General features: G+C 51.7%; 1 protein-coding gene across 5 annotated transcripts; it reads right to left on the bottom strand.

The window, feature by feature from the left end:
- Positions 1-1485: 1485 nt before the first annotated feature.
- CHAF1A (chromatin assembly factor 1 subunit A) lies at positions 1486-26660 on the bottom strand. 5 transcript variants are annotated; one of them, XM_025293237.3, is made up of 16 exons: positions 26379-26511; positions 25916-26182; positions 23767-23817; positions 21005-21867; positions 14911-14967; positions 12087-12316; positions 11894-11954; positions 11454-11522; positions 10207-10433; positions 9493-9661; positions 9262-9342; positions 8782-8874; positions 7863-8115; positions 6828-7318; positions 2472-2568; positions 1486-1964 (listed from the first exon to the last, which is right to left on the bottom strand). In XM_025293237.3, the coding sequence occupies exons 3-16, from the start codon at positions 23813-23815 to the stop codon at positions 1864-1866; spliced, it is 2841 nt and encodes a 946-aa protein (XP_025149022.2). In that variant the 5' UTR covers positions 23816-23817; positions 25916-26182; positions 26379-26511; the 3' UTR covers positions 1486-1863. The 5 variants fall into 5 exon arrangements, with proteins under 5 accessions (XP_025149022.2, XP_044803897.1, XP_025149021.2 ...); XM_044947962.1 differs by lacking the exon at positions 25916-26182 and having other exon boundaries at positions 2508-2568; positions 7048-7318; positions 26379-26660; XM_025293236.2 differs by lacking the exon at positions 25916-26182 and having other exon boundaries at positions 2508-2568; positions 26379-26659.

Below are 26660 nucleotides of genomic sequence, written 5' to 3'. Positions count from 1 at the left end.
CAGCCCTGCTGAGGGCTCCTGGGGCCAGAACCTGTGAACGTTACATTATGTGCCAGAGGGGCTTGGGGTGTGGGTAAGGACGAAGTAGGGGACTGTCCTGGGTTATGCAGTGAGCGTCCCCACGGGAGCTCTAATGTGTGGAAGGAAGTAAAGATGGGAGATGTGACGCTGCAGGTCCTGAAGATGGAGGAGGGGCTTCTAACAGCTACAAAAAGCGGAAATGGGTTCCCCAAGAAATGGGGTTCCCCCTTCCAAAAGAATTGGGTTCTTCTGGAAGAATAAAATGGGGTTCTCTTGTTCCAGAAGAAACCATCCCTCCCCTCAATTTAACCTAGCAAGGCCCTCATTAGGCTTCTGCCCTAGAACTATTAAGAACCATGTGGGGCGCTTTGCCACAGCAGCCATGGGATCTAACAGAGACAGGGAAACAAAGGTCTGGAGGGTGGAGGAACTGCCCTGTCTGGACTCCGCCTTCATGGAGGCCAGTGGTGATTGGTTCTCTGGCCACTGTGAGGTGAGAGCTTCCAGGCCCCTGATGGGATTAGACACAAAAATTTCTTGTAACCCACAGCCACTGAGTAGCCCCCACACAAGCTGTGCCTCACACTTGGGCAGCCCAGAGCTGTCCTCACATGGCAGCAGGACCTGGGCCCACCCTCCTTGGCTGCCTGATCCCCAGAACCTGCTAGTGGGTAGACGGTAAATTGTCAGGTGGCAACTAGCAAGGTTAAAGGCACTTAACCATGATTGAGGCTGGCGGCCACACCCACAGGTGGGAGCTGCACCCATGCCTCACCCTGTGCCAGCAACCCGCAGCACTTATTCCCAGGTGGGGCCAGGGTCCGCACCCCACCCCCACGGAGCTGGACGGAGACCCTCTCCAGGAGGATCAGGGTACTGCAGGAGAGGCGGGCCGGGAGGGTCTTAGCTAGCAGACGGCGTGGCCCCCAAGGGCAGGGTCATGTTGCCCCACCTCAGGAGTGAGGCATCCAGTCTGAACAGGTACTCACGCTGAGATGCCAGCTGACTCTTCTTCCAACAAAACAACGTGCTGTGAAGGGCCAGCAGGACTGGAGCCTGGTTCCAATAGTTAGAATTCTGCCAGAACCTTGCTGCCCCAGGCCCTCGGTACATGCTCAGATGCCTCTGCTGGGCCCATCACAGCCCTGTCCTAGGGCCACTCCAGGGTCCAGTAGGTGCAGTGCCTGGCTCCACAATTCCTAGCTTCAGCACTCCCGAGGCTGGGAACAACCTCTGCCCACCCGCCAAGGGGCAGGAGGGGTTAACCAGCACAAGCACTTGCCGAGGAGCCCCAGCACACAACAAAGAGATGGGACAGAACTTGTATGAAGCGTTGAACTTTAAACAAAGGCCACAGGTCCACGCATGGGGAACTGGGAGGCGGACACTGGACAGCAGAGCGCTGGCCTCTGGACATACCAGGTACAGACACCACGTGTTGGAAGAGACGACAGACACGCCAGGTCGGGGTAGACAATAGTTTATACAGGTCCACGTCAGGCCCGGGTGCCACACCGCATCCGAGGGGCTTCAATTCATTCACAAGCATCTCGTCACTGTGCCTGCCCAGGGTCCACGGGGCACGACTAGGCCCTCCCCATGCAGGTCACATCACAATAATGCTTTATTAAAGGGCAGATTAATATGTAGCTTTGGGGGGAAATTTTTTACAAATATCAAAAAGAACTAACCAAGTATCCTATATAAAACTTTCCAGACCTCCAGGGAGGTCTGCCAAGCAGGACAAAGTGCTCTTTACACAGGAGTCAGGACTTTCAAGTATCTGAGAGGCGTCGAGAATACCCTAACCATTCTACATACATACACGAGCCACTTGGGCGCTCAGGACAGGCGAAGCGAGCTGGGGGCCACAAAGCTCTCACTGGTGTCCATCCCCACTGAGCCCCCAGCTCCAGGAGTGGTTCCGTATGGGGCCTGGATGTCTGCAAGGCAAGAGAGGGAGGGGCTTCAGCCTTGGGTCCACTCTGGGGGAGGGCAGGCAAGCCGTCGCCCTCTCACTGGGGCTTCGGCTCTGTTCACCCTGAGCCTGTGTGTTTCTGCAGCCCTGTCCAGCAGGCTTTGCACTTGACCCTCCAGAACAGGGGAAGCCCGTGGTAAAGATGAGGAAAGTGGGCAGCAAGGCTCAGTGGCCGGCCTCAGGCTGGCCGGCCTCTGGCTCCCTGTCCTGGGGAAGTATGGTTCAGAGGCCCTACACCCTCCCTCCCTGACACAGCTCCTCACCAACCCTTGGGTCTCTGGTTTCCTGAATGTAGCTTTCAGACCAGGACAGGAGGCCCAACACCCACACCATCACACCAGCCTGCCTGGCGCCTTTCAGGACCTCTTTCTCAGTCCCCATCACTCACAGGATGCGAGCTGGGGGGTGACTAACTGCCCCTTCCCTTCCTGGCCGGCTTGAAGGAAAAGAGTGGGTGTGGTACCCTGCTCACCCCCAACATCAGAGATGTCCATGATCACACAGTCACCTTCCTCGTCGTCCTCCTCCTCTGTGTCCGCCTGGAAGCCGTCCAGGTCTCCAGTGCCAACCTGAACAGACAAGGCACACTGCGTCAGCAGCAGCAGACAGGGTCGGTGTGACCCGCCCCGCCCCCTCTGCCACCCACTGCTGCACACCCGACCCCTTCTCTGCCCATCCAGGAGACACTATCTGAGGAGTCTGATGAAAAGTCAAAGTATTAGTTGCTCAGTCGTGTCTGACTCTTTGAGACCCTATGGACTGGAGCCCACTAGGCTCCTTTGTCTATGAGATTCTCTAGGGAAGAATACTGGAGTGGGCAGTCATGACCTCCTCCAGGGTCTTTCCCACAAAGGGATTGAACCCAGGTGTCCTGCATTGCAGGCAGATTCTTTTAAGGTCTGAGTCAGGGAAGTCTTAGTTTCTCAAGAGTTTCAAAGGAAACCTTGGGAGTACTCTCAAATGAACTAATTATTTACCTTGTTAGAAAAATAAGGCATTATTGTTTGCAAATTAGAATTGGGAGGGGGGGATCCTCTACTTTGGTTTGAAAAGGAGATGGACAAAGCACATGGTTTCTCTGAATTATTATCTTCTGGAATAAGTAGGTGGCTAAGTTAGTTGGTCAGTGTTTTCTTCTCTGTCCAATAGCTTGGTCCCTCCGCCCAACACTTGTGAACTCTTTCCTCTGATGCTCTGTCCAGTTCTGCCCATGTGGACGCCACCAGCACCCCAAGAATGGGCGTCAGGAGCTGTTATCACTGGCTTCCACCAGAGGGGACAGAGACACAGAACGAGGAAGTGAGAGGACCAATCCTAAACACCGCCCATGCACAAGAGTTGGCAGAGGCAGTGGAGCTGGGCTCCCTTCCAAGGGGCTCAACACCCTCCTAGAGCCCTTCTACTCTGTAAGTCTGCCTGGAAAAGGGCCGTCCGCTGTGCCTGTGGTTCCCAGCCTGGCTGGCAGACAGCTTATGCTCACAGACCCCTCAGTTCTAGTGTAGAAGCTCCAGGAGAGCTCCATGGGTGCTGCTGGGAGGTGCAGGGCAGCTTCCAGGCACCTGCTTCAGAAGCACAGACAGTGCACTCTCCACCCGCCAGCCATACAGGCTTGGGTCTGGTGAGCAAGGGGACAGGCGGGTCTCCTTCTAGCCTTCCCGGTCCCAGGCCTCCACACTGGGAGCCAAGTGCAGACGGATGACTGCTCTGGGCCCACAAGCCCTCTGTGGGACGAACAGCAGCCCACGGCCCCACAGGCACATGACGGGTCTCAAGCCTTTCTAAGGTGAGGCTCCAGGATGGGGTCCCACGTGCTGGGCTGAGGGCTGTCGGCATACGCAGCCGGGGGACAGCCCGATATGCTGCTGTCGCTATCGCAGGCAGAGGGCACACAGCCGGCCATGCAGCCTTGGGAGTTAGGAAGACATGTCACCACCACCAAGCACTGAGGCTGGAAAGGACAGACGGAGCCCCTGCCTGTGCGAAAACAGAACAAGGCTGAAGAGCTGAGTTGCCAGGGGGACGGACACACACACACACACTCACTCACCCACTCTCTGGGGCAGAAGTGGCCCCTAACAGCCGGCTCATCTCACCTGATCATGGTACTGTGTAAACCCATAAAGTATAACACTAGTTGGAACTCTAAATGAAAAGCTTCTAAAATTCCCATAAATTAAAAACCCCAACCTGATCTAAGATATTCATACACACCATCCACATTTTCCCAGGCCACCAACCCAGCCTTCAGGAAGTCTCCCCAGCTCCTGTGTTCTGCCTTGCAGGCCTGGCTCAGCGCACGCCCAGAGCTCTCTTCCCGCCTGCCTGTCCCAAATCATCAGGATTCTGCTGGAGGTGGTCAAGGTCTCATGGCCCCAGCCTCTCTTTCAGCTGGGTGGCTGGGTCAGAGCATACCAGTCAGAAAGACACAGGTGGAGTCTGCTCCTCCTTCCAGGTAAACGGGACTCCTCCCCAGGTAGGCCTGGCCATTCTCATCTCACTGGCTGGCAGTGCAGCAGCTGTTCTGTGACCACAAAGACAAGGCCACAAACAGGCAGGAGCAGCAGGAGACAGGAGCAGCCTGGCCCCAGACCACAGTGCTCACCAGCTCAGGACTTCCTGTTGCTGCAGACAAACTTCCATGTGTTTACGGTCCCCAGGCCTGCATGGTCCCAGGGGACCAAGCGCTGTTACAAGCAAGGATGTGGGATCTAGTTCCTGACTAGGAACTGAACCCTCACCTCCTGCATTGGAAGCTTGGAGTATTAGCTACCGGACTGCCAGGGAAGCTCCAGAAAGGGGCGTTCAAAGTGCAGACATTAGCAGCTACTCTCAGACCCACTAAATCAGGACCACTGGGGCCAGCACGCCCAGAACCACTGGACGTGTGGCCCTCTGTGAGATCCTGCCACATCTCGGAGCCCCTTTGAGGCCAGTGAAAGGGGAGAAGCTAAATAGCACTGACTGCTATTCATGGGTGTCATCAAATGAAACGCCCCATGTCACTGCCTCTCACAGACCAACCCCTCTTACCTGGGGAGAGGGGCCCCCAGTTTATTGGGGAGCACTTTTTCTCAGTAAACAACAAAGCACCAAGGGCAGAGATCCACGTCAAGTGCAAGAGGAAACAGGTGATAAGGGCTAACCCGTCTTTCTACACGTAGAGACAAAGACTGCGAGCACGTGTGTGGACGCCGTCGGAGGGGAAGAAGAGCAGAGGGGACTCAGCAAGGTGGCTGTGGGGGCCTGATGAGGGCAGCAGCCCGCAAACCCAGCCTGGATTAGGACACCAAAGGGTCCTTCCAGCCCTGGCCACATTCACACTGGCTCCCCAGCTGGTTTCAACCTGAGCATCACAGGTGCAGCCTTCTGAGACCGTCTGGCTAACGATGACGCTGACCATAAGGAGTTCCACAGCTCATCACAGCTTGAACACGAGGGCCTGTTCTGGGTCCAGGCCCAAGGAGGGAACTGTCTGTGGGGCTGGGTCCCTGACTCCTAACCAGATGGGCGCTACTGTATCGAGCCGTGTCCACAGCTGACAGGGACGGGGTGGGGGAGTGGCAGGAACAGCCGCCATGACTGCACAGGATTGTCCCAGGCTCCCTCTTGCTGTGATGATTCAGGAAGAAGGCTTCCATTGCACTCAAGACGTCATCTGTGTGCGGGCGTCACTCCAGGAGCCAACCCCCTGCCCATCCTCCCCCCCACACACGTGGCAGGAGCAGGGGTAGGGGATGGGGAGCACACACAGGCTCCCTTTTTTCTCCCTCACCCCAAGCCTCTAGAAGTACCTCCTGGAGCGACAGCACCTTAGGAGAGCCCCAGATGCGAGCGAGACACCAGCTCTCACCACACCCTCTCATCCACGTAAACTCGAGTCTCCGAGATCTTCAGCCACATGAGACACTGGCCTCAGTGAGGACTGGTGCCCACAACCAAGACCAGGCTTCTGGTGATAGTAGCCTGGAGACTAAACCCATCACCTTCCCATGCCAGTAACAGAAACAAACATCAAACACGGACCAAGGCTGAGGCGGGGGCCCAGCCTCCATGTGTCCAGGCAGTGCGGGAGCCTTCGCTCTGGGGACCAGCGACTCTCAGGAAGCCCACCTGCCTCCATGTGAGGCGAGGCCCTCCCTATACATGGCCTATCTATGTGGGACCACACGCGTCCTCCTCCATATGCTGTCAGGATCAAGTTACATGGGTGCTCCCACCATGGACTCCAGTCTGTCTCCGCTTTGATGGTGTTTTGCTCACCACTGTCTACAAGGCCTAGCAGGGTATCTGGTATGGAATAAGCGCTTAGTAACTGTGTTAAATGAACACAAAAACTAACTAAACAGAAGCTGCTGCACGGAACATTATTCAGCACTGAAAAGAAATGAGCTGTCAAACCATGAAAAGACAGGAAGAAAGTATAAAGGCACACAACTAAGTGAAAAATCCAGTGAGAGCAGTAGGCCCAGTGGCGGCCCACGGTAGAGGGAGGGAAGGACCAACAGGCAGACTGTGGGTGTGAAGGCAGTGGCACAGCTGTGCGACACTGTGAAGCCACACACGTCACCATACATCTGTTCAAACCCACGGGACGCACAGAAGCCCGAGTGCACCCAGTAAACCCTGGAGTCTGGGTGATGGGTGCGTCCACGTAGGTTCATCAGCTGTGAGAGCCAAGCAGGCTTTGCTGCAGGTGCTTGGTGGGTGGAAAAACCTCTACACCCACGCCTCTATTTTGGTCAGTTCTGTCACCTCAGTTTTGTTATAAATCTAAACATGCCCTAAAAGGAAGGTTTGCTACAAACTACAAGCCGCGGCGGGGTCTCACCTGCCCGTCGTGCCGGCGCTTTTTCATGAACTGGGTGATGCACATGCTACCCGCTGACTTCCTCTTGAGTGAGACGGGCATACCCTGGCCGGGCCCCGGGGCGGGGACGCTGCCACTGTCCTCCCTGGTGGCCGAGGGCACCGCGGTGACATAACTCCACTGGCAGGGCACAGGCAGGTGCTCCTGGGCGAAGCTCTTCAGCACCTGTGGGTGGACGTACCAGCACATCCTGAAGTCGGGCCTCTTCTCATACACCGAGTTCTCAGAAATAATCCGCTTGAGCCTGGCCTTGGAGGGCACAGCCACGTCCTCGCTGGCGGTAGGGGTCTGCGGGCGGGCAGGGCCAGGGCTCGGGGGGCTGGCGGCACTGTGCTCCGGGCTGCCGGCGTCCCTGCTGAGCAGTCCTCGGCGGCAGCACTCCTGGAACTCCCGAATGATCACCTTGCTCCCATTCACGTTCCCGTGCAGCAGCGGGAGCAGCTGGGCCAGGACTGGCGGGGAGAGGGAGCAGGGGGAGATGGAATGAACACAGCCCCCGGAAGGCTGAGACACAGTCTGCTTTGGGTGGCCTTGTTTTCTTCCTGGCTTACTGAGATGTAACTGACACACAGCAGTGATTTGACTGACATTGCAAAATTACCACCACCATCACAGGTTTAGCGCAGGTGGCTGCTTACGGGTGGATTTAAACACAGGAACTGCTCCAGGAGAGACTCTGGGAGGTCCACACTTCATGAGGCGGGACTGGTTGGAATAAACTGTCAGGCCTCACCTCCTGTGTCTGTTTCCTTAGTAACTGCCCTCACGCACCCATTCTGAGTGGCCCTCCCGGCTCTGAAGAGCTAAGAATGTGTGTGACCATCAGTGAAACAGGCTGACTGAAGCAGCCACCCTGTACAGCTCTCATGAGAGTCACAGAAAGGACACCTCCTCAGCAAGCACTGGCTCTGGCTGTTTCTTTGAAGAACTTGTGAGTTACCTGGCCACCCTCAGAGGGAGTCTCCCACCCTGCCCCTGCCCAGAGCTGGTGCTCACTCTGCTGGTCCCTCTTCTCTCTCTTTGAGGCCTTGGGCGTCTGCTCCTCCTCAGGGGGCACAGTCTCCAGCAGGCAGGCCGTGAACTGTTGCAGCACCTTCAGGTCAGCACCGCCGTCCTTGTCGGCCGCCCAGATGCAGCCGATCTTCACAGGCTGGAGAATGCGGAACCTCTTTCCCTTGGCCAGAAACTCGTCCCACTCCTTGGCCTTCAGTTTCTGGCGCACCTTGTGATTTTCCGGGTCGGCACACTCCTGGCAGGTTAGAGAGCAGGCATTCGCTCAGGATCCCTGCTCCCCAGTACCCTGGTGCACCCCTCTGGGAGAGAGAGAGAGCATATGGGAGGCGGGCAGAGCTCTTCACAGACTCAGGGCCAGTGTAGATGGCACCTGACTGGCGATAATACAGGCAGAGAATGTTTTCAGACTGAATCACTGGCACCTTCACCCTCAAGTATCTTAGGTGCACCTGCCTTTCTAGCCCTCACTGGAGAGTCACAGGTATTTATTTTTATTACCTCTTCAGTAGACCTCTTAGCACCACTCTGGGTTTTATGCTTACCACGTGATCCTGGAGCTGAAATCACCATGCTGGACCTCTCCCACCTCAGACTGATGCCACTGTCTAAGCCAGATATGCTCAGGGCCTGACAAGACCCATCTGCCTCGCTGGTTGGAAACATATGAAGGACAAAGGTCCCCAAGTGTGACTCACAACCCAGCAGGCCTTCAGAGCTCTGGAAACGACTCCCTCAAAAGTCCCACCATCCAGCAGAACTGAGAAAGCTGGGAGGTGAGGCTGAGCCTCTGAGGAGCGAGGTCCACAAGGAATCAGCTGCAGGGTGGGCCAGGACCTACACAACCACTCCCTGGTCAGCAGCCACCAAGCTCTGGGCTGATCACCTCCCATCCAGCCCTCACCTCGGTCACGCCTTCATCCTCAGACAGGTACCCATGGGGCACGAAGAAACCATCATCCTCGTCCTCATCCTCTCCCACGTCATCGTCATCGTCCTCGAGAGAAAAAAGCACAATGATAACGTGTGGAAACAACATGTGCTTTACTTATAATTCACCCGTGAACACGTTAAAAGGACACAGCTTTCCAGCGCTCTAAGCGTCATTTCTACAGACACCCTGAGGATCAGCCAGGATCCACTAACCAGCCCACTATACTCTGGTGGGGGTGGAGGGCCAGGCAGAACACAGATAAGGGGCCCGGAGTAAGGCGGCGGGTGTGGCAGGAGACGGGCGGGCCCACCCAGGGGTATCTGGGTGCTTCCCCATCCACACCAGGCAGGTGTCACCAAACAAGGTTTTCCAAGAATAGCTATAAATCTGGTGCTGAGATGCTGTCCGAGAGCCCTCTCACCGGAACTTGTTGGCCCCTGCCATGCTCACCCCTTCGCTGTGAGAGAGGGACTCTCCCGGCTCCTCCTCTTCCCACTCCTCATCGCTGTCCACCTCGTAGTCAAGGAGGTCCTGAGGGCACACACACAGCAGTCATTGTCGTCTCCAGGGTTGGGAGGGAATGGCAGAGCTAAAAAGCTAGAACTCTGGGGAGCCCCAGGGCCCCAGGAGAAGGCCACGCTGAGAAGGATACGCAGGGGTCAGAGCAGTGCCCACACTCACCCTGTCCTGGGCCCAGGGGTCCCTTGGGCGGATGACTGTCGTCTTCTTGTTCCACGTGCCCCAGTATGCTGGCCGGTGGTTCTCAGAGAACTGCAGGAGCTTCATCCTGCCAAACTTTCTCCGCTCAGGAACGCCGTCCACTTTGCTGCTCTCCACGATCACCACATCACTGGAGACAAAGCCTGGCTTAGAAGGCTCCTCCATGGTGCACTCGCCCACCACAACATCCTTCCTCCTGGGGTGGCAGGTCGTGGGCACTAGAGACGGGCAGCCCTAAAGCAGGCCGATATTTACTCCAGGGACATGGCGCGAGAAGGAGAGAGGAACCAGACGGGAGCTGCTGCCCCACTGCATGTACAGAAGTGGGCATGTGAAAACAAGTACATTGGCAAGAGCTGGGGAGCAACCCTCCAGGCAAGTGGTCTAGACGTCAGCTCCAACCGGGGCTGGGGGCGGGGGAGGGGGGGAGTCTGGGGACCCAGGAGAGGCAGGCCGCACTCCAGAGCTGGGACTTTCTGCAAGGCCACCGCACCTGGGAGCCTTCGGAGGTGAAGCCAGGAGAGAGCTGATGGAGCAGTAGAATCTGGGGTCTGAGGCCAGGGAGGGAGCTGACCGGTCAAGGCCAAGGGACTCAGCAGTGACAAGGGCTCTGCTTGGCCACTCAGGACTCTCCAACTTCACCAAGGGCAATCGGCAGCTTCCCTCAGAACTAACCTGTTAGAGAGGTCTGTGTTCCGGTTAGACACCACAGTGGGACCAGACCTGAGCGGCCGCCGGCTTTTCAGATCTTGCAGGAAGGAGAACTCGCTGCTCTGCTGCTGGAGGAGCTGGTCAAGCTGGTCACAGAGGTCTTGATCAAAGGCAGTCCGGCATCGAGGGGCGAGGACCATGTGCTCTTTGATTTCGAAAGGGGCAAACTTCCCACAGGAACCGGCCAGGGTCTGAAACGGAGAAGGGACGTGATGGCACCACTGCTGCCTACTGTGTGACGGACCTGCACAGCAAGTGCTGAGGAGGAGCCACTGGACGTGGGACCCAGTGTCAAAGGAGACACATCACCAAGAACAAAAACCAAGATAATGTAAAGAACCAGAGATCAGAAGCCAATCCTGCAATAACCTGACAAAAAAGAGGAATTGGCAAAAAAAGAAATAAAATTAATAAAAAGAAATAAAATGATAAACAAACAAAGAGATGTTCAACTGCACCTAGAATCATGGAGAAACATAAAGAGAAATAAATGTTTTTCTTCACCCATCAGTCAGGTCCAGAGAAGTGTGAGACACCCACACACTGTTGGGAGGTGGGGGTGGAAATCAATGGCAAGGGGGGTACAAAGTATGATGCATCCACATCATGACACGGTACTGCAGCAATGAAAAAGAATGAACAAGGGCAAATGTGGCAAGAATCCAAGATGCAACTCAGCAAAGCGGTAAACAATAAATTCATAATTTGTTAGGTACATGAATACACAAACATAGGAGGGAGGGAAATGCTCAGTGAAAGACCTGGAAGGACACCCTTGCACCTCTGGAGCATGGAGGAGGGAGGGGACGGAGGTCTGTGGTTTTCACCGGCAGAGCCTGGTCTAGAAGGTGACAGGAAGCAGAATCCTGTGCTGAATGAACCCCACGGGTTGTTTTACGCTCAATCCTGCCTCTTATCTTGAGCAGACATCCCCTGAGGGTGAATACTGGTCTTTCTCCCTCACGGATCCCAGCACAACCTCTATAAACACTTGGTAGTTTGAGCAAACGTGCCACTTTTTGCCTTTCTGAGAGCACAGTGGATGGTAAGAATTGAACCTCCAGATTCTGCTGGAGATCAAAGCTCCCAAGGCCAGCAGACGTCCCTCTCGATGAAAGCACGGCCAGCGGGTCAGAAGATGCCTCTTTATTTTTCAAACAGTACAGCCTGACAGAGACCAATATTAAAGCCAGAGGAAGCGGGCTGCTCACCTTGGGGGCCTGTGGGGTCTTTGGTTTCTGGAAGAACCTCGTGATTTCGGCCTTCTCGGCTTTAATGCGCTGCAATGCAAGAGAAGATGAGGGTGAGAAAGAAATAGAGAACTTGAAGCATGCAAAAGCCCCTGTAACTGAATTCCAAGCATTTTTACGTTGAAAGCATTAATTTAATGCAAGTTCGCCAAACCCACAAATGGGTACCAGGCAACTCCAAAGGTTAGAGCTGCTCCTGTGGGCAGAGGGACCAGAGGAGGAGACAGCCAGCCAGGAAGGGCTGGGCTGGCACCCAAACCGGCCTAGTTACAGGAGTGTCAGTCATGTCTACCCGCCTCCACCACCACCTCAGGGAGGACACGCAATATCCAGCAGCAATCAGGCAGAAGCCCTGCTTCTCAAACACACGGGAAGGTGCGCGATCTAGAAACACATTCTACCTTTTCTTCTTCTCTCAACCGTTTCTCCTCTTCCTTTTTCCGCTTCTCCTCCAGCTTTGCCCTACGAGACATCACACTCAGTGACACCTGCTGGCCCAGGCCCGTGCTGATGCCCATGGAGGGGGTGGGGTAAGGTGACAGCGGGACAGAGCAGAGGGTGTGGGACCCCAGATGGAGGGGGCAGGGCACGCACTCCAAAGCCTCCTGGCGCTCCTTGCGTCTCTCCTCCTTGAGCCGCTGCTTCTCCGCCTTCTCCTTCTCGTCCTTCTCTCGCTTCTCCCGCCGCTCCTTCTCCTTCAGCTCCTTCTCCTCCTCCCTCTTCTTCCTGGCCTCCTCCTTGGCCCTCTTGGCCTCCTCCCTCAGCTTCTCCTTCTCCTCCTTCTCGGCCCGGAGCTTCAGCTGCCTCCGCAGACGCTCCTTATCCTGCACAGAGACAGCACACAGCTCAGCCCCGCGGGTGGACGCCGGGGAGGGCAGGCTGTGTGCAGGCGGACGGGGAGGTGCGAGGCCCGCTGGCCCACACGTGCACAGAGAAGGCAACGTCTGGTCCATTACATCTCCTTCCGCCCTGAGAAAGGCCACAAGGATTGGCCGGCTGCCACAGGGCCTCGTGGGCGAGTAACAATAAGATGCGTTTAAGACACCATTTTCAAGTATGGAATGAGGGTCAACTTTTACTTAATTAAAAAAAATGAAGTAAGCCCTTCTCAGCTGCCTACATGGGATACCTGCTGTTGGGTTGGAGTAACATTTATTTGCTCAAAAAAGTGTGGTAAAATAAAGACACATTTAAAACACCTGTAGGTTTTGCCTCCCTGCCCTCAAAACAAGAACATTTTCCTTGGGCTTCCCTGGTGGTTCAGTGGTTAGTACTCTGCGCTTTCGCTGCAGGGGGCACAGGTTCCATCCCTGGTCAGGGAACTAAGATCCTGGCATGCCAGAGCCAAAAGACATTTCTTTCCATTCCCTCCAAAACTATTCTAGACAACAGGGTTTATTTTATTTCTCTTGAAATGGGAGAGCAGGATGAGGCAAGGCCAGGAAACCTGACGAGTTAAGTTTTAAAACAGCAGGAAACAGACGAGAACACATTAAAAAACATAAGCAAAAAAACCTTTTTAATCTGTAAAGCCATTTCTCAAAAGAAAACTTTTTATTTTTAAAACAATTTCTCAAAAAACCAAATAAACATTTTTCAGGATCTGAGAAGAAGGTCAGAAGATAAGAAAAGACATCATGATATCCATGACAATGCCTGGGCCTCCTCATCACCAGCAGGAGGAAACCGCTGGTTTCTCTGAAGCATGAACATCTCATTTTATCGGTTCCTCATTCCCAAGAATTTGTATGTGGCCTGGGGCACTGAGTAATTATATAAGGTGGCATTCACACTGAACAAATTTCAGCTCTAGGACAGAAGGGGTGGTACCTTCTAACATGGTCAGTAACGTCGGAGGCTTTGTGACCCTCTGGATGGTATGCCACCAGGCTCGTCTGACCATGGGATTCTCCAGGCAAGAATACTGGAGTGGGTTGCCGTTCCCTTCTCCAGGGGATCTTCCCAACCCAGGGATCAACCATGCCAACTCCTGTGTCTCCTCCTGCACTGCAGGCAGATTCTTTGTCCACTGAGCCACTGAGGAAGCCCTACCTTCTCACAGCACTGGGTAATTCTCCAGGACAAGAATCATCATAGGCTTCCCACCTTTGGCAGGAGCCTGACAGCTCAGCTCTCCACCTGGGCCTATGATTGTGCCTTTGTCCCTAGAGAACACCCTGCCCTGATCAACCTTTGCTCCCTATCACAAAAGCCATGGAGGCACACTGATAGAGACCTGAGAATGTCCTTGCCAAATGTCCTCGTGGGACACTTGGAGCAGGGGCTTGAGTAACTGATCAAGTAACAGGGTGAGGAAACCAGCAGCAATTGCAGAGTGGGGGGGCGGCAGGGGTGGGGGGTGTCTCCTTGCTGCTAACTGCAAGGACAGGAGGCTTCTGGAATCAGGCATAAATCAGACCTCTTCAGCCACACCTGCCAAGCAGGTGCCTAGTTCTGAAATTCCAACAAATGAGATAAACTTTCAAAAAGACATCAGGAGCACTTCCCTGGTGGTCCAGTGGTTAAGACTTTGCTTCCAATCCAAGGGGGCGAAGGTTCAATCCCTGGTTGGGGAGCTAAGATCGCACATGCCTCTGCGGCCAAAAAAACCCAAAACCCCCAATATTGTAACAAATTCAATAAAGACTTAAAAAACATTAAAGGCATCAAACCTGAAACACAAAAATTGAACGGGGCCATAAGGCAGACAGCACAAGAAGCACCTGATGAACACACAGCCGACTGTCATGAGTGCCCCTTCCCTGAGCTGGTGCTGACAGGAGAGGAGTCCAAGACCTTCTTCGAAATTCACTCAGTAAGAAAGAAGGCCCCCCTGCACTGCTGTGTGTAACAATGTGACCCCTCAGATAAAAGAAGACTCAACAGGGAACCCCTTTACAGTAATCACCCATCTGGTGTAAGGGCCCTCATTACAGCGCCTCAGAAAGGGTGTAACTTCCATCTACCTGTAGGAGCATGGGGCACAGGGAGAGGAACTGGGTTCTTTTTAGGGCGATTTTACATTACAATGGGGGAGACTTCCCTGGTGGTCCAATGGCTAAGACTCCGAGGGGGCATGGATTCAATCCCTGGTCAAGGAACTAAGATCCCACATGCCAAGTGGCTCAGCCAAAAAATAGAAAAAAAGACAAAGAAAACCCTACAATGGGGATGCCTAACTATTATGACAGTACTGATTCTAATAAAAGCTTAAAAAAGACTACAGGCGAAACCTTAGGATTCAGCAAAGCTCAGAGTGATACAAGCTACAAACATGAGGCCCAGGTATGTAAAATGAAGCAAGAACTGAAATGCTGCCCAGGATGAGCAGGGGAAAGAGCCATGCAAAGGGCTTTGCTGCCCATTTACTGCGAAGAGTGCAGCTGGGAAACTTGCTACTTCATGGAACAAACCTTACCCTTTGCAGTTTCATCTTGTTCTTCTCTGCAGAGCCTCTGACCAGTTTCTTAGTTATCTGAAAGGAAAGACACTGAAATGAGAACACGGGTTGTTTCAGTCACTTTAACACGTTTAACACACTGAACTGTCCTTGAGGGGAGGTCTGGGGGGGGGTAGTCAACACTCTGCAAAACAACAATGGAAACCTTTCTGGGTGACAGTTCCAGCAAACAAAACCAGAAGGTCTTGGTTGGGTCATAAGCTCCAATGAAAGCACGTAAGTGTACTTGTGGAGATATTAAGGGAGGCCGGAAGGCAGATGACCAAAAACGGAGGCCAGGTTTGGTATCAAGAGCCACAGGCAGGGCCTTGGCGTTGGGGAGACACAAGAGCAGCAGGCCTATAAGCAACTGTGGAGGCCAAGTCCTGAGTCCTGCAGACACCCGGCCCTGCACAGCTGCCCCTTCTACTTTTCCCCAGGAAGGCTGACAGTTGGAGGTTTTCTGTGACTCCAGGCACACCTTGCTTTCTTTCGCTTCCAAAATAACACGTTTAAAAAAAAAAAAATTGAAGGTTTGTGGCAACTCTGCATTGGGCAAGTCTTATCAACACCATTTTCCCAACAGCATTTGCGCCCTTTGTGTCTCTGTGTCACATGTTGGTAATCCTCAAGTTTCAAACGTTTCATTGTTATACGCGGTATGCTGATCAGTGGTCAGTGATCCTCGACGTTACTACTGCAAAGACCACGCCTCACTGAGGGCTCAGACGATGGCAGTTTTTCCAGTGAAGTTTTTTTTTCTGGCCACACTGTGCAGCATGTGGGATCCTGGTTCCCTGACCAGGGATTGAACCCACTTCCCCTGCAGTGGGAGAGCAGTCTTCACCACTGCATCACCAGGGAAGTTTCAGAGTTAAGTATTTTTTTAATTAAGGTATGTACTTCTTTAAGATATAATGCTACTGCACACAGCATAGTGTGAACGTAACTTTTACATGCACTGGGCAACCAACAGAGCCACGTGACTTGCTTTACTGTGACATGCACTTTATTGCAGGGGAAGCTGAAACCAGATCCGCACTAGCTCAGAGGGTCTGCCTGTCATGTCTACAAATCAATACCACGGGACTCAAGCAAGGCGTGTGTGGGCTTGGATTCCCGTGGGCCACAAACTTGTACTCTTTGCCCAGTGAGGCTTTGCCTCTTAGAACATGGCGTGAACGTTCAGGATAAAGAGTCAGCTGGCCAGAAGTGGTCATCCAGTCCAGAACCCCTATGTTCTAGAGCACAGTGTTCTCAATCGCCCTGCTGCATTCTATGCCTGGGCTGCAAGGACAGACCAAAACGCGTGGCTGGGCTCCCTCACCATGCTGGCAAAATGGCTCTATGGGGTCGCACAGAGTCGGATACGACTGAAGCAACTTAGCAGCAGCAGCAGGAATACACACAAGAAGTCCAGGCTAGTGGTCTAAGCTCCCTCCAGAGCAGGGTATCCTGGCAATCGCACCATTCACTGGACAAGCAATGGGGAGAATTTGGACTGGAAAGAAATACCCACCCTCCCCGGGCTCATCTTACGCAGCCAATTAATGAGACAAGATGAAAGATCAAAAGCCCATCTCTCTCGAAACTGACATACCAACAAAACTACACGAAAACAGTGCTTTCTCTCTTAGGGCAGGAAAGCCTGGCCTTAAGACTTCCTACAGATTAACACATACAGATAAGATACCTTTCTTACTCGGGACACAATGAGTTCTTTCTGGACCAAGACTTCCCTCAGCAGAGGGCCGAGCCTGGCCATGTGAAAGCCACGTGACTGGCAGAGTGCTCAACCCCACCTAAGCCAGGTGCCCACAGAAACACCAAAGCTGTCTAACCAAGCACTTAAGAAAAAGCATCCACTTCTCCAGCATCCACTATGCCTGTCAAACCTGCGGACTTCACCCCCACAACAAAGGAGAAGGTAGCAGGGTTTGGAAGGTGCTGTATCTATGTCACTGTCCTTTGTATTCAAAGAATACAGCACCAAACATGACTGCCACACCCTGCCGTACCAGGGCTTTTCGTGTTGGGTCTCGCCCATACTTGCTGAGATTCAGCTGCAGAATCAGGACCCTTCCAAATCTTACCCTGTGTTGTGAGTCCAGGAATAAAAAGAGTTCACATGACTACCAGGAGCTGGCATCATGATATTCAATAATCACAGCAAATGCAATTTAACTTAAAACTAATAGCTCTTCTGCTTTACCATACATTTGGATAAACCTTACTGAACAGCTATAACTTTATCTTCTTGACATTTGGCCTAAATATTTATAGAACTCTTTCAAAACACAGGCCACACATTTTACTTACTTGGAAAGTGTTAGTGTTTAGCAACTCAGTGGTGTCCAAATCTATGCAACTCCATGGACTGTAGGCCGCCAGGCTCGTCCATCTATGGAATTCTCCAGGCAAGAATACTGGGGTGGGTAGCCATTCCCTTCTCCAGGGGATCTTTCCGACCCAGGTATTGAACCTGTATCTCCTGCATTGGCAGGTGAGTTCTTTTACCTCCTGATACACCAGGGAAGCCCTATCTGGAACTCAGCTACCAAAAGAAAGACCCAAGATTCTAGTATGAGGTTAAAACACATACATCAACTACCCAAGAGTCAAAACATATATAACCACATCCGTGCAGTAAAATTCCTGCACTGTATTCGGGAGAACTCCAGAGCCCACTCTGTCTGGTGTGATACAGAAGGATATCTAACTTCTAAGTCCAGAGCAGGTGGGAGGAGCAGCGAGGTGAGGAGGGAGGCCCCACAGCAGCTAGTACCTTGACAGCAGGGGAAAGACAGCAAGCGGAGGGGAGACACGACTCTAAGTACCCCAGGCGTGGGGGACTGTCAGCACGCAGACACTGACATGACCAGTCCTGTGAGCCTGCACTTCTGAACAACCACCCAGGGAAGCTCAGGACAATTATCATCCATCAAGGCTGAGAGTCAAGAGACGATAGAAATATCTGTTGGGACTCCCCTGGTGGTCCAGTGGCTAAGACTCAGGGCTCCAAATATAGGGAGCCTGGGATTTGATCCCTGATCAGATCCCACATGCTGCAACTAATCATTCTCGTGCCACAACTAAAGATCCCACGTGCCACAATGAAGATAACTGGAAAATCCGTCAGGCTGCAACTAAGACCCAGTGCGGTTGGATAAATACTTAAAAAAAAAAAAAAGAAAAGAAATATCCGTCAATGAGAATGACTGTGCAAACTGCAGTTTATCCACACCATGGCACCATCTGCATACAGGATAGCAGTTAAAAAGACATACATCTTCCCATCCCAGTGTAAAATAGTTAAACATACCCTGGAATAAAAAAGAAACATATTGACAGTATATGGCTCATGTAAGGTAACAAAATGATACTGTATATTCCCAGGGATCCTTCACATACACACCACACAGAGCAATGTAAGACAACTATAGTGGCAACCTGGGGGACAGGAAAAAGCCAGAAGGGGCTTTGACAGTTCAGTGATACTTTTTTTAAAAAAAACAGAGCATTTAATACTTGTATAATTTAAATTACCATAATTTAATATAATTTAAAGAGTTCCAGCAACTGTAGAGGCAGGCGTAGATTCCGGTAACACCACTGTATCCACACAGTCCTTTAGGGAACAAACATCTGCGTCAACAATAACGTGGACTAATCACGTATGTCGCTGCAAACAAATTGGAGAAACAGCTCTATCTCAGGTGGTAAAAGCTCTGAGGCCAAACAGCCATGCTTTGGCTAGTCAAGAGACCTGGGGTTATCTAGAAAAGGTGTTCCTAAGTGTTTTTTCAAAGTCAGGCTCTCTAGATGAAGGGATGGCATGATCTGCATTTTAACGAGCTGGATCTCCCCCTTGGCCACACAGGCATGCACGCATGGACCAGCGAATGTTTGGGGGTTCCCAATGCAGATTTATGATACCAAGTCCAGGATAAACTGAGCCCAATAAAAACCACACACATGACATGGGAATAAGAAACAATCTGCAAGCCTTCAGCAAGCTTCTGCCTACAATCTGGAGAAGAGAAGGCAGAGAGAAAATGGAAAAAGAAAAGAATTCCCCACAGTAACAGGGGTCAGGAAGAACCTGGGCCCACAGCAGGGAAAGTTGTTAATGTTAGGTACCAACCACAAAAATCAACCACTCAGGAAATCCAGCACTCCTGAAAGTGAGGAGATAAACCAGAAACTGAGTGTGCAAGGCCCTCGGGCATCTCCTGGCGGTCACTCCATTTCACTCTCACACATGTGGTGTCACCCAGCATCAGGGGGCTCTATCCCACGCTGTGGGTGACTGGGGCAATTCTGTGCCACAGGCTGGCAGGGAGGGCTGAAGGCCTCACTGCCTGCAGCGTGAACTGTTTGCAAAGCTGAGTGATAACACTGTCTTCTACAACATCTAAAATCCCAAGCCTGTGTATGGAGTCAGATCAGGGTCTCAGACGCAGGCTTTGGTAAACTCAGCACACCTGGTTCATGCGCTCAGCATTTAGGCCAGTGCACAGGAAGTAGCATTGCTTTGTGACAAGCCCCAACAGCGTGGCCTCCCAGTCCTGGGACCACGCTATGCACATTAAAAAAAAACTTAAAAAACAAAGCTATGAAGGAAAATGAAAATGTGTACATGTCCTGTTCTCTGGGCTCACTGGCTGTCACCAGTCATGTGACAAAGTAGTTGTACAAAGCAGAAGCAGCAAGGATTCTGTGTGACTGGAGGGTCAAAACAGAACAAGATGGCTGATGGCACGGGACCCAAACTCAGGTTCTTAAGAGTCTGGGTGACGGCTCAGATGGGAATTGAAAAGCTGAGTATCTCAGTCTGACACATCTAGAAACTCAGAAGGAACAAAGAAGACCCTGGACTTGATAGATGTATTGTGAACCTAAAGAGGAAGCCACTTTTCCCATTCTCCAATCTCCCTGGGAGATAAAAGATAAGAAATGGAATCATCTAGAAAAATAGCTAATACGCTAGGGATAGAATTTCAGAAAGCAGTCAAAGTAGGCGGTTTATGGTCAAATGAAGCAGGTACAGTAGAAAATAAAACGACTCGCCCCAGGAACCAATCTTATGTGAAAACCAGACATGAACACATACAAGTGCTACAAAACCCTCAGACCACAGATACTGTGAAATATGCTTTGTGATTCTTGACTAGTTGATTCAGTTTTACCCATAGGACCTCAAGGACAGGTGGGAATAGAGACATTTGCCATTATGTCCTTTGGAAGCCAATAATAGAAACAGAAATTTCCAAAGCCACCTGCCTGGGGCCTTAAACACGGAGCCAGGTCTTTTCTGTTCTCACTTCTCCAGGTGAGGTTTTAAGACAGGCGGTCATGAGAGCTGACCCTTCAGGATGCCCCATTTTGTTCTTCCTGCCGTCTCTGGGTCTCGTCACCAACGCTGAGTGCTTACCAGCAATGACTGTATGACTCCTGTGTTGGAATAGGAGTGCCTGGAGCTGAAGTTAAAGGCTGACCTGAAGGACTTCCCTGGTGGTCCAGGAGCCGAGACTCTGTGCTCCCAATGCATGAGGACCCAGGTCTGAGCTCTAGTCAGGGAACTAGATCCCACATCCCGCAACTAAGAGTCCACATGCTGCAACTACAGATCCTGCATGCCACAACAAAGATCCAAGACCCTATATGCTGCAACTAAAACCCAGTGCAACCAAATAAACATCTAGAAAAATATGTGTGTGTGTGTGTGTATATATATCTATATATATATAAAGGCTAACTTGAGGATCACAGCCATTAGTCACTAGTGTGGCTAAGGTGACCAGCACCATTATTTAAGTGTGAACAAGGCTACCAGGAAGGCACGGATACACACACTGGTGCACATCGCAGTATGCACAAAAATGAACAATTCAGTGGCTCTCGGTATCAGAAAGAATTCTGCACTGGACCCGCCCAGATCACAAGAGCTCATCTGTGGCCACACTCACTCAGCCACTAGCCAGCTGGGCAACATAGGATCCCTGGGTGAAGAGTGAGGGGCTGGATGGAAGCCTCTAGGTTCAGGCAGCACTGACTCAGGGGAGGTACTCACTCTGCAGACGGGTGTGGAGGCAGGGAGGGGGCTGGGGCCTGTATGCAGCTTTGTGGGCACAGACTGCCCCTCGGGGGAGCTGGTGGGAGAGGAAGAGCTCAAGGACGAGTGGCTCAGTGCCAAGTCCTCTTCTGGGCTGGACTCCGGTGTCTCGCTCTCAGAAGGCACAGCCTGGCTGGGAGGAGTGGCGGGAGGAGACCTGGCCAGCGGTCTGAGGGCCAGGATATCCTGCAAGACGACCACGGGCATCTTCCCCTTGAACAGGATGCCCCCGGCTTCACTCCAGCCATCCCGGTCCTTCTCAGACCACGTGCTCAGGCCACCAGTCAGCTCAGGACAGTTTTGGGGTGAGCCCCTCTGTGTGAGTCCCCTCCTGTCTGCACCCCCTGAGTCAGCACCCCCTGCCTCTGTCTTGCATGGAACTTCTGAAAGGGCCTCTTCGGGACTTGCCAGATCATCCTTCTGCCTGGCCTTTGGCAGCCCCCTGTCATCTCCAGCTTTGTCTGGGACTCCATTTATGTTCTTCTGAGCGGAGGAGGCGGCAGAATTCAGTTTATTGTGGCCCACCATGTTGCCCGGGGGGTTGCTCGAGTCCTCTGTCAAATCGATTATGACCACAGCCTGGCCAATACTGGTTTCAACTTGACTTCTTAAAAAGTTATCTAAGGGTCCCTTCCCATTGACAAGTTTTGGTCTAAAATCTATGTCGGAACCCATGTGACAGTTCTCCAAGTGGTCCAAAGAGGTTTCTAAGTCGTGGACTTGAGTCTGCACAGGGCCAGCCTGAGACCCCCCTGTGTCGTCCAAGCCATCGTCAATTTTCTCCTTGGGGACAAGATTCAGGCGCTTGAATGGCAGTCGGGCTGAAACCAGAAGAGAAGGAGGACCTCTTTTAAGTGATAGTGTGAAGAGTGACAATCAATACTTTAACATTCCATGTTCTCAAAAAATGAACAACCTTGATGTACTTGGGGATAGGGAGGATATCTAAAGTTTAAAAAGGGATTATCTTTTCATTGGATATGAGTTTGAGCAAACTCCAGGAGATAATGAAGAACAGGGAAGCCAGGCATGCTGCAGTCCATAGGGTTGCAAAGAGTTGGACACAATTTAATGACTAAACAACAAGTCTTTTCATCATGGACTTTTCCAACAACCTAATTAAAAGCAAAAACAAATGAACAAAAAAAGAAATGGAAAACAAACAAAATCCCCAAACACCGACAAACTTTTAGAGCAGGGGTTTTGCAAGAATTTCGAAGAAGACACTTTCTGATCTCTTTGAGATCCAGTTCAAATTCTAAAGTTATTTATTACGGGTGGAAATCCCATTTGAAGATGAGTGTATCTGGTTCCAAAAGCTAAAGAGACAGATCCATTTACAGTTAAGATTTTGTTCTGCCCCTAGCACTCCGACTGTTAGCTTTTCTTGCCAATGAAACAAGTATCCTCCCACTGCATGTCAACCTTCTGGATGGTTCTAAGAGATAGGCACATGGAAGACAGGAAATGCAGATGGGTGACTTTCTTACAGAGTCTGCCTGTATTCAAACACCCAAACATCTTATTAACTACTTTCTAATGTAGACCAAACACATAAACCTGTTCTGGCTTCGTTTATAAGATGATCATGCCCTTGGATTCTGCAGTTTGCCCCTAATCCTTTAACCTTGGAAGGCGGCTGCCTATCATACAACTCCTACCAACACCAACCTTGCTGTCAGTCATGACAGAAGGCCAGCTGCTACAGAGGAACCAGATAACCAAGGTTTGAAAACCAAAAACCATCCTTTTTTATATAGTCCAGCCACTAATCTCACCTAAGGGTAAATTCATTCCTCCCTTTTTCATGAAAGGATTTTGAGACACTTCCTGTAAAAAGGTGTTTAACCAGGGACAGCTGCGCCGCCAGGGGACATCTGGCAACATCAAGAGATGTTATTGGCTTTAACAGCTTGAGAGCAGAGGCTAGGATGCCTGTGAAACTCTCTCCAGCCGTGGTCCTTAGCCTTTTTGGCACCAGGGCCAGGTTTCATGGAAGATAGTTTTGCCATGGGCTGAGGGTGGGGGGGCAGAGAAGGCAATGGCACCCCACTCCAGTACTCTTGCCTGGAAAATCCCACGGACGGAGGAGCCTGGTAGGCTGCAGTCCTTGGGGTCGCAAAGAGTCCGACACAACTGTGCAACTTCACTTTCACTTTTCACTTTGATGCACTGGAGAAGGAAATGGCAACCCACTCCAGTGTTCTTGCCTGGAGAATCCCAGGGACAGGGGAGCCTGGTGGGCTGCCGTCTATGGGGTCACACAGAGTCGGACACGACTGAAGCAACTTAGCAGCAGCAGCAGCAGAGGGTGGGGGGACAGTTACATTTATAGTGCACTTTATTATTATTACATCAGTTCCATCTCAGATCATCAGGCACTAGATCCCAGAGGTTGGGTACCCCTGCTCTATGGTATATAGAATATACAGTATATTTTTCCTCCATGAGAAAAAATATTACAAAGTCAATATGCTGGAATCCAGCTGTAAAAGCAGCAGCCTCTGCATTTGGTCCTGGGAATGGCACGCAGTGAAATGGGTTTCCCAGCTTCCAAATGTAAGATGCAACTGTCTTCTCCCCTCCACCCCTTTGATGCTTCTGATGAGGACCCCAGGAGATGGCCTGCCTCTGCTCAAGGGAAATGAAAAATATAATAATTGAGAAAACAATGAAGGACATAAGCTAGGAACAAATATTTAACCCATTCCCAGAGTTACCTTGTATTAACTTCTTGACTGGAAAAGCTGGCCTGTCTTTGCAATCCATGGCTGTGAATGAATGTCAAAGGATATGTTATTAAGTGCTGGAAACAACGGAGCAGAAAATACAGTACCTACTATACAAAGTGGTCGTCCAATGGGGCTGATCTGGGTACTCCCACCCCCATCCTTGGGCCTCCCTGGTGGCTCGGTAGTAAAGAATTTGCCTGCCAATGCAGGGGACACAGGTTTGATCCCTGGGTCAGGAAGATCCCCGGGAGAAGGAAATGACAAGCCACTCCAGTATTTTTGCCTGGGAAATTCCATGGACAGAGGAGCCTGGCAGGCTACAATCCATGGGGTCGCAGAGAGTCAGACACAACTGAGCAACAACAAAGGACGTTTTTGGTTGTCCTGACTGGACAGAGTGCGTTGCCAGCATGAAGTGGGGAAAGGACAGGAACACTGCTAAACATCTCACAATGCATAGGACTGCTCCCCACCACAGAGAATTATCTGATCTCAAATGTCAGTAGATTAAGAAATTCTACCCTGAATGCCGTCACATCTTCTTGTCTTATTTCCCTTGAGCGCTTAGTACACCTGAGACTTTTGTGTTTCTGTCTCTCCCCCCATCAGAACACCAGCTTTGTGACAGTACACAGACTTGTTCCACACACGGGCTCAGGGCCTAGCAGGTAGTAGGAATCAAGTAAGGAAACTACAGACGGGAGAAAACATTGTATCAGCTGATTTTACCATAAAAGGAGCCCGAACATGCTCCTCCAATCCAACCCCTCCCCACCAACAAATCTGTACAATTGGTATAGGGCTTATTTTCTCTTAAAATAGGGTTTATAAAAGGTGATACAACTTAAAGCATCTTGAGTCTGCCAAGTTGGAGCTGAAGCACAGTCAAGAAATGATAAGGGAGGATATTTTCCTGCACAGGGGGGAAAGAAATACACACACACACAAAGGCATAACAGTATCAAAACTGGTACAGAAATGACCATAAACAGAACTAAGTCTTTAAATAAATATCTTCAAATGGCTAGAATAAGTTGAGAAGCTGACATCTGCTAGATCTGGCTTGGAAAAGTCTAGTTATTTTGGCTAACCTACATTCTTTTTTTTTTTAAGATACATATGAGTGAGTATTTTTAAAACTCAGATCCTGGCTTTCTAAAAAAAACTCAACTGCCCACAGATGAACCTATTCTACCCGCTTCCAAGCTAGGAATACAAGAAAGGTACCCAGAAGACATTTCCTTTCTTCCCATTTCAAGATAGTATTATTCCCAAGTTTTCAGTTCTCAAAAATATGAACTCCTCCCCGCCCCCGTTGAAGGATACACAATCTTTAGCCACTTAATTTTCAGACAATCACAAGGATTTATTGGCATGGCCCTGAGTCACAAGCTTTGATGCAAGCAGAACAGAGATGACTTCGGGTCAACATAAAAGGGATCCCATCCAGGGACTCAGTCTATTCAAAGGTATATGTGCAATTAACAAACATTTCTGTACAAACTTAGCACTGCTTTTTATTCTGAGACTATATCCCTCGTAATTTTATCTGGCATTAAAACATCCTTCCCTTTTAGGATAGCCTGGTCATAATAACAGAAGGTGCTTTGTAAATTTCTTAAACATCCATATTGGGCCCAATGATTGTCCACGACAATCAGCCCCAACTTCATATGAATTCTGTCTCTTTGAAACCCCAAAGTCTGGAAACAGCACAGTGCTTATTAACTAGGGGGCACCTTGACAGTGGATACATTTTTGGTTGTCCCAGAAGAGAAGGGCTTGCTACTGAGACCTTATGGGTGGAGGACAGAGATGCTGCTACAGTGCACAGAATGGCCCCCAGTGTCAATAGTGCTGAGGCTGAGAAATTCTGAACTAGATTAGCGGATGTCCCTACCGACACTTAATTACTAGGCACCTACTATGTGTCAAGCACTGCGCCAAGTCCTGGGGGCAAAATGGGAGTGGAGTAGGGAATACAAGCCGTCTGGTCCTCCCCAGTTCGCCACCCCATGTAAGGGGCCTGCCAGGCGCCAGAAAGCCCCCTCCCAAGACACAGGAAGGAGAAAGATCGGTCTTCCTGCATATCCGGCGGCATCAAGAACCCGGGACCCCTACCACCCGGGACCCTTACCTGGGCTGGCCCTGACCCTTAGACGGAGCTGTTCCGGTCCCCCGACCCCGTGGAACCCCGGACCTCAGTTTCCACATCCGGCCCATAGCGCCGCTGCAGGGTCCAACTTGTCCGGGGGACACAAACGCACTCGGTAACCAACAAATCCGGCCCTTTCGCCTCTTTGGGTCTCAGTTTCCCCTCCGGGCTACACACACACCCGTCACCGCAAAGCGCTCTGGAAGGACGAACTGACGTAAAAGCGCCGGAAAAAAAAAATGGTCGCGGCTGCAACAAAAACGTCAAAGAGGTGCCCTTCGGGTCGCAAGGCCCTTCCCCGGGGTCGTAACGGCTCCACGGACCGAACGCCACATGCAGAGCCGTGGGCCCAGGCCAGGAAGCCAGTCCGCCCCCAGCCGCCGCTTCGGCCCACACAGGCCGCGCGCCGCGACCCCCCTTTCCCTCAGCGCGGAAGGGAACCGACCTGCGGCCTCTCCCCGGGCGCCCGGCGCCCCGCACTCCGGCTCCTCCAGCATTGCGAGGGCGACGTCTGGAGTTCCCCTCAGGCGGCGGAGGAGCGGGCTCAGCTCAGGCGGCCGCTGCTGCTCGCCCTCCCGCCCGCGCCGCTGCTGCCGCGGCCGCCGCGCTCGTATTTGGCGGGAACCGCGGCGACCCCCGCGGCCCACACGGCGATTGGGTGATGCCGCGTCACGTGACGGCCCTACTCGGGAAGAGAGGAGCGCCGGGAGCGTCATCGCGAGAACCG

Source organism: Bubalus bubalis, chromosome 9 (genome assembly GCF_019923935.1).
Source record: "Bubalus bubalis isolate 160015118507 breed Murrah chromosome 9, NDDB_SH_1, whole genome shotgun sequence".
Taxonomy (NCBI): Eukaryota; Metazoa; Chordata; class Mammalia; order Artiodactyla; family Bovidae; genus Bubalus; species Bubalus bubalis.
This window is presented reverse-complemented; position numbering and strand designations above follow the sequence as displayed.